Source organism: Eimeria acervulina, genomic scaffold (genome assembly GCF_000499425.1).
Source record: "Eimeria acervulina Houghton genomic scaffold, Eah_scaff1177, whole genome shotgun sequence".
Classification (NCBI taxonomy): Eukaryota; Apicomplexa; class Conoidasida; order Eucoccidiorida; family Eimeriidae; genus Eimeria; species Eimeria acervulina.
Window position 1 is genome coordinate 1 of NW_013550351.1, and position 7,529 is coordinate 7,529.

The following is a 7,529-nucleotide window of genomic DNA, read 5'->3' on the forward strand; positions in this document are numbered from 1 at the left end:
TTCTCTTATCTCTTTAACAGGAGGAGACTGTCTCCTCCTGTCTTGTTAAAGAGGAGACTGTCTCCTTTTATCTTCTGGCTAGGAGGAGACTGTCTCCTCTTATCTCTTTAATAGGAGGGGACTGTCTCCTTTTGTGTCTCTCAATTAAAACCCGTTCGTGCCTGCCCCTAAAGGGATACACTTTGTCCTCTATCAAGAAGAGAGAGGAGACTGTCTCCTCTATTCTTTCTATAAAGAAACTGTCTCTTCTTTCTATAAAGAAACTGTCTCCCCTCTTATTTCTGTAAGGAGACTGTCTCCTCTTTTTTTTCTGTAAGGAGACTGTCTATCCTATTATCCCTATAAGGAGACTGTCTCCTCTCTTACTTCTGTAAGACTGTCTCCTCAGCCCCTAGAAAGGACGTCCTATCTCTAATAAGGGAGGAGACCCTCAGGGGGGCCCCCATGGGGGCCCCCACTGCGGAGACAGCAGCAGCCCCTTCCCGTTACAGTGGAGACAACAAATAAAGAGACACTTAAACTGAGGACATCGGGTGAAAGGAGACACACAGACCTCCAACAGCATACTCCCGCCATCCCTCTACTTGCTGTAGCTGCAGCAGCAGCAGCAGCAGCAGAGGCACGAGGCATCAGGCCGCTACAAGCACCCTCTGCCTCTCCCTTGAAAAACTAGATGCTGCTGCTGCTGTTGTTGCCGCTGCTGTTGCTGCTGCAGCAGCAGCAGCAACAATAGGGCGGGGTGTTCATGCGGCCTCTGCTTCCCCAGAAGCAGAGGCAAACCGCTGCGAGCGCCGGACACCTCCAGGGGAGGAGACATGCTGGGATCCGCCTCCCTTTGAGGCGATCCCGCCTCCCCTAGGGCACCCCACACCTCCCCTGGGGGCTCCTCCTCCCCCCCTGGGGGGCCCCACAACTCCTCTGGGGGCCCCCCCAACGCCTCTTAGGCGCGGCCGCCCCCGCACCCCTCGGCGAGGGGGGGCTCCTGCTGCTGTACCCTTATCTCCCTCCTCTATACTTGCAGAGAGACTCTGGCTGTCAGCAGCAATTATGAATGAAGCAGGTGCTATGCCTCTGCTGCTGTTGCTGCTGTGGCTGCTGCTGCTGCTGCTGCTGCTATCGGTACTGCAACTGCTGCTACTGCTGCTGCTGTCGGTACTGCAACTGCTGCTGCTACTGCAGCTGCTGCCATCTGTACTGCTGCTGCTGCTGCTATCTGTGCCGCTGCCGCTGCTGCTGCTGCTGCTGTCTCTGGGGTCTCCTGTCTCGCTAGTCCTCCTGCTGAGGCCCCCACGGCGACGCCTTCCGGGCCCGGATCTGCTGGTTTCTGCAGCAGCAACGCATGCACACATCAATTATCAAGATATTATTAAACAAGTGCTGCTCTAAGTCTGCTGCAGCAGCAGCAGCAGCTGCTGCTGCTGCTCTTGCTGCTACTACTGTTGCTGTTCACGTGTGCTTCAGGCCCCTTTGAGGCTTTACCTGTAGGCGGGCCATCGGACCCTCGGCTCCATCTTGCTGCAGCTGCATCATTCTCTGCTGCTGCTGTTGCTGCTGCTGCTGCTGCTGGGGTGATAGCAGTGTAGGAGGCAGCAGCAGCACTCTTAGGGCCCCCAGGAGGCTCGGGGGCCTCCACAGTCTCGTTGGGGGCCCCTCGAGTGGCTTCTGCTGTCTGCTGCTTACTGCGGCAATCACTAGAAGCCCTGCTGCTGAATGGGATGCTGCTGCTGCTGCTGCTGCTGCTGTCGCTGCTGCTGCTGCTGGTGCTACTGGCATCAATCCAGGCCGCCTCTGTAAGGGGCTCAAGAGCAGGCGCAGCACCATGTGTTGCTGCGGCTGCTGCTGCTGCTGCCGCTGCTGCTGCTGCTGCTGCTGTTGCTGCGTCCGTTTCTGCTCCTGCTGCTGTTGCGTCTGCTGCTGCTGCTGCTGCGTCTGCTCCTGCTGCTGTCTGGGTATTGCTCCAGTTGGGGGGGGCCCACATACCGAAGCCTAATATAGGTGTCTCTCCAGCAAGGCGAGGAGACACCCGAATGGGGCCCCCTGGGGGCCTACCTCTCCTTGCGCGTTTGCTGCCTCTGGACCCTCTGCCTGAACCACGGCCTCCTCCCCTGCTTCCTTTCGTATCTGCTGCTGCTGCTGCTGCTGCATCTGCTGCTGCATCTGCTGCTGCTGCTGCTTCAGACTCCTCCTCAGCGCGCTCAGGAGTCCCTTCAACTCGCTTCCGCCGCCGCCGGTCAGCCTGCTGTTTTGCTGCTGCTGCGGCTGCTGCTTCTGCTGCAGTTGTTGGTTCTGCTGCTGCTGCTGCTGTTTTGTCTGGGGGCCCCGCCGCTGTCGCTTCTTCTGGTGCTGCCGATGCTTGTGATGTTTGGGTTGCCCCTGATTCTTTTGCTGCCGCTGTTGCTGCTGTTGCTGCTGCTGCTCCAGCAGCAGCAGCAGCCTTATCAGCAGCAACACGAAAGGGAGACGCAGAGTCTGCTGCTGTGGCAGCTGAAGACACCGCAGGCGCCCGACGTGCAGCAGCAAGCAGCCTCGGTACTTTGGGTGAAGCCTTTGCTGCTGCTGGCTGGGGCCTCCGAGGCTCCTGCTGCACGAGCTGTTGCTGCTGCTGCTGTTGCTGCTGCTGCTGGCGCTGTTGCTCCTGAGGTTGTTGCTGCTGAGATGGCTGTTCCTGCAATTGCTGCTGCTCCGCCTGCTGCTGCTGTTTCTCCGGTCGCTGTTGCTGCTGCTGTTCCTGTTGCTGCTGCTGTTCCTGTTGCTGCTGCTCTTTCTGTTGTTGCAGCTGCTCTTTTTGCTGTTGCAGCTGCTCTTTTTGTTGCTGCTGCAGGTGTGGCTGCTTGTCCTGCTGCTGCTGACGAGGGGTTTGCTGCTGTGGCCTTGGGCCTTGTTCTTCTTCCGAGCTGCTGCTGCTGCTGCTGCTGCTGCTGCTGCTGCTCGTCAGCAGACGGCGCAGCCGCTTGCGGGGGACTTGCTTCTGTGCAACAGCAGCAGCAGCAACAGCAGCAGGAGTGGCAGAGGACTGGTGGGGCTGCATTGTTGGGCGAGATTTTGCTGCAGCGCGGCTCATGGCCCCTGCTGCTGCTTTGCTCGGGGTTGCTGCTGCTGCTGCTGCTGCAGCGGAGTCAGCAGCAGCAGAAGTAGCAACTTCCACGCTGCTGCTGCTGCTGTGGCTGCGGTCGGCAACAGCAGCAGATGCTGCAGATATTAACTTAACGCTAGCATCTGTTGCTGAAGCGCATGCAGCTTTCAACTGCTGCTGCTGCGAGGCTCTGCGGCTGCTGCTGGTGCTGGTGCTGGTAGCAGAAGCAGCAACACCAGCTGCTGTTGCCGATGTTGCTTCAGCGGGGGTCGGCTTTCGTGCTGCTCCTGCTGCTTCTGCTGCTGCTGTAGCTGTTGCTGCTGTTGCTGCTGCTGCTGTTGCCGCTGCTGCTGTTGCTGTTGCTGCTGCTTCTGACTTTAAGCTGCGCGTGGCGCTGACAACAGCCTCAGCAAATGCAGGAGGAAGGCCCTCCGTGTCCTGCAGCGGCTTCTGAGCAGCAGCAGCAGCAGCAGAAGCAGCAGCTCCTGCTGCTGCTGCTGCTCCTGTTGTTGCTGCTGCTGCTGCCCCAGGAGGTGACGGCAGCCGGATGACCGCCGGGAGCAGCCGGAGTGCGGAAACCGCACAGCGCATAGTTTGCTGCTGCTGCTGCTGCTGTTGCTGCTGTTGCTCCTGCAGCTGCTGCGTAGATACAGCAAGGAGCAGCGCTAGAACAGCCCCTCCATCTGGGGTTTTAAAGCGGCAGGAGACAGCAGCACGCTGCAGCGCAGCGTCCATACATCCGAACTGCAGCAAACAGCAGCATGCGTCAGCAGCAACAGAAGCTGCTGCACACAACTGTGGAGCTACCTGCTGCAACAGCGGCAGGTCTTCTTCTGAGGTGTAAGGCAACACTGCTGTAACAGGGCCCCCACTCTTCTGCTGCTGTTGCTGCTGCTGTTGTTGTTGCTGCTGCTGCCGCTGCAGCCGCTGCTGCACCGCCAACAAATCTGTTAAAGAGAATGTTGCTGCTGCAGCTTCACAGAGAGCCCGTAGACCTGTTGGGTCGGGCAGCATTATCAAGGTAAAGCCATACACCTGCAGCAGCAGCAGCAGCAGCAGCAGCAGCAAGTCACCAAGGCCACATGCAAGCACAATTGCACAACGAAACTGCAGCAGCAACAGCAGCATACTTACAACAACAGCAGAGCACGTGCAATAGCAGAAGCACAGTTGCTGCGCTTCCAGTAGCAGCACGCATGCAGCAGCAGCAGCAGCAGCAACAGCACACTTGCAGCAGCCGCAGCAGCAGGAAAAGCACATTTGCAGCAGCAGAAGCAGGAGCAGCAGCATCAGCACACTTGTAGCAGCAGCAGCAGCAGCAACAGCAGCAGGAGCGCACCATGCATTCTCCTGAGGAGAAGACGAGCCAGAGGCGTTTGGCTGCTTCTTCATTTTCTGTTTGCAGCAGCACAACTGAGGGCATCCCATTGCTGGGGGCTGCAGCAGCCCCTGCAGCAGCCCCCGGCGCAGCAGCAGCAGCAGCAGCAGCAGCAGAGACAGATGGGGTTGTGTTCTGTCTAAGGGCAGTGGGCGGCAAGGAGTTAAGAGCGCTTGAATCCGTTCCTAGAAGAAGAGACACATGCTTGATGCCTAGGAACTGCAGCAGCCTTTGCTGCTTGCTGCTGCTGCCCGCAAGAGAACCGTTGCTGCTGTTGCTGCTGCTGCTGTTGTTGCTGCTGCTGCAGGAAGGGACGAAAATGTCTCCTTTGCTGTCTCCTAATTGCTGACCCCGAGGAGACAACTCAAGCAGCTCTGCTAATTCATCTGAAGGAGACAGTGGGGGCCCCAAAGAAGAGACGCAGCTGGAAAGTTTCTGCTGCTGCAGCTGCTGCTGCAGCAGCAGCAGCTGCTGCTGCTGCTGCTTGAGCTGTTGCTGCTGGCTGCTGCTGCTGCTGCTGCTGCTGGGGGGTTCTGCTAGATAGGATGAAGACGTCAGAGGAGAGACGCCTCTCAGTCTATGCAGGCCTTCATCTGCTGTCTCCTCGGGTGAAGAGCCCAAAGAGCGCAGCCAAACCCCCGCAATTAAAGCAGCAGCTTGAGGTGTACGTACATCTGAAGGCAAGCCTATCACAGAGACCTTCTCTGTTCCTGCAGCAGCAGCAAACGCAACAAACTAACGCAATCCTGATCATCATGCTGCTCATGCTTACCCTTATGCTGCTGATGATGTTGCTGCTGCTGATGCCGATGCTGCTGCTCCTTATGCTGCTGCTAACGCTGCTGCTAATGCGGTTATAAACCCTCACAAACCCTTCTAAACCCTAACACACCCTAACAAACCCTAGTAAACCCTACTAAACCCTACTATACCCTAACAAACCCTACTATACCCTAACAAACCCTAACAAACCCTAATAAACCCTGATAAACCCTAATAAACCCTAGTAAACCCTAATAAACCCTAGTAAACCCTAATTAACCCTAATAAACCCTAATAAACCCTAACAAACCATCATAAACCCTAATAAACCCTAATAAACCCTAACCAACCCTAATAAACCCTAATAAACCCTAATAAACCCTAACAAACCCTAATAAACCCTAATAAACCCTAATAAACCCTAACAAACCCTAATAAACCCTAATAAACCCTAATAAACCCTCTATAAACCCTAATAAACCCTCTATAAACCCCACAAGCGCGTTACCTGGTATCCAGGGTTCTTCTTCAGGTGCGAGTCGATCAATTAAAAGCAGAGGCCGCAGTCTCTCTAAAGGCAAACGCCAAGCTGAGCGCAGCCCCTCGGAGGGGGCCGACTCCCAGCTGCTATCTGCTGCACCATCAAACACATCCTGAAACAGCAGCAGCAGCAGCAGCAGCAGAAGCAGAGCACAGCAACAGCACCTGCTAATGCGGTAATGCTATTGGGGTTTCAGAAGAAACAGCAGCAAAAACAACAGCAACAGCAGCAAATGCGGTGTTGCTGCTGCAGTTGGAACAGCAGCAGCAGCAACACCAGCAGCAGACACAGCAGCAAACGGAAAGGCCCCAGGCCCTCCCCACAGCAGCAACAGCCACAGCAAATGCAGCAGCAGCACCCAGCACACAGCAGCAGCAGCAGCAGCAACTGCAACAGTAACTGCAGCAGCAGCAACAACTGCAGCAGGAGGAATAACTGCAGTAGCAAAAACGAGTGCAGCCGCAGCAGAGAGTGCAGCAGCAACTGCAGCAGCAGCAGGAAGTGCAGCAGCAACTGCAGCAGCAGCAGGGAGTGCAGCAGCAACTGCAGCAGCAGCAGGGAGTGCAGCAGCAACTGCAGCAGCAGCAGACTACCTCGAGCGGCAGCGGGCTCTCCAGGTGCAAATCCTTTGGCCTCATCAACACCAGGGCCCCCTCATCGAGAGCGAAGGGCCCCGGTGCAGGTCTTCTGCTGCTGCTCTCCCCCTTCTGTGCTGCATGCGCTGCTGCTGCTGCTGCTGCTGCCGCTGATGCTGCTGCTGCAGACACGGACGCAGACCGACCTGTCCCCTGCTGCTGCTGCTGCCGCAGCAGACGGGAGCGATGGCCCTGCTGCTGCTGCATTAAACGCGGGTCCCTCTGGGGATCGTAGAAGAAAGAACCTTTGCTGCTGCTACTGCTGCTGCTGCTGCTGCTGCTCTCTAGGCCCTCCCCCCCACCGCCGAGGCCTGCGATACCCGCGAGTTCATCAGACACCTCAACGCCCTGCAGAAAGGGCATGGTGCTGCCTGTCCCTTCTGCTGCTGCTGCTGCTGCAGCTCCTGCTGCTGCTGCTGCTGCAGCTCCTGCTGCTGCTGCTGCTGCATTCCCTCTGTTGCCCCAGCCTCCTCCCCCCATCCAACCTCCCCCCATCTGCTGCTTTTGCTGCTGCTGTTGCTGCTGCGGCTGCTGCTGCTGCTGCTGTTGCTGCATATACAGCCTGCTGCCGCTGGAGTCTCGTCTCTCGCTTGTATGCGGGTAAGAGCCCCCCCTATATGAGCCTCCTCCAGAGACATTAAAATGTGTACGCTGCTGCTGCTGCTGCTGCTGCGGGTGCTGCTGCTGGCGCTGCTGCCCATGCCCCGGCTGTTGGTAGTTCTGGTGGTGCTGCTGCAAAGCAGCAGCGGCAGCAGCAGCAGCAGCAGCGGCAGCAGCAGCAGCAGCAGGTGCAACAGCAGCGTTTTGCTGCTCTCCCCCCAGGGGAAGAGGAGCTGTGCTGCTGCCAGCGTCCTGCCAGTGTCGTTGCTGTTGCTGCTGTTGCTGATGCTGCTGCAGCAGCAGCTGCTGTTGCTGCTGCTGCAGCGGAATAGCCTGAGGAGGCCCCCTTGAAGCAGCATCAGAGACACCTGATCCTGCGCTGCTTGATAGGTAGTTCGAGCTGTCTCCTCCAGCTAGCTGGCAGCTAGCTGCGCCTCTGTGATACCCCAGAGGGTCTGCAGGCTGTCGAAAAGGGTTGGGCCCTTTATTGCTGTTGGCGGCTGCAGCAGCAGCAGCAGCAGCAGCAGCAGCAGCAGCAGC

At 57.6% G+C, this 7,529-nt stretch overlaps 1 protein-coding gene across 1 annotated transcript in view; it reads right to left on the reverse strand.

The window, feature by feature from the left end:
• Positions 1–743: 743 nt before the first annotated feature.
• Positions 744–7,529, reverse strand: part of EAH_00056640 (hypothetical protein, conserved) — a gene marked incomplete at both ends in the record, with an annotated part of 7,209 nt that continues 423 nt past the window's right edge. The window contains 5 exons of the mRNA XM_013397536.1: positions 744–1,324; positions 1,480–4,108; positions 4,413–5,161; positions 5,722–5,866; positions 6,345–7,489. Coding sequence (XP_013252990.1) covers positions 744–1,324; positions 1,480–4,108; positions 4,413–5,161; positions 5,722–5,866; positions 6,345–7,489 — 5,249 coding nt within the window. The remainder of the gene's footprint in view (positions 1,325–1,479; positions 4,109–4,412; positions 5,162–5,721; positions 5,867–6,344; positions 7,490–7,529) is intronic.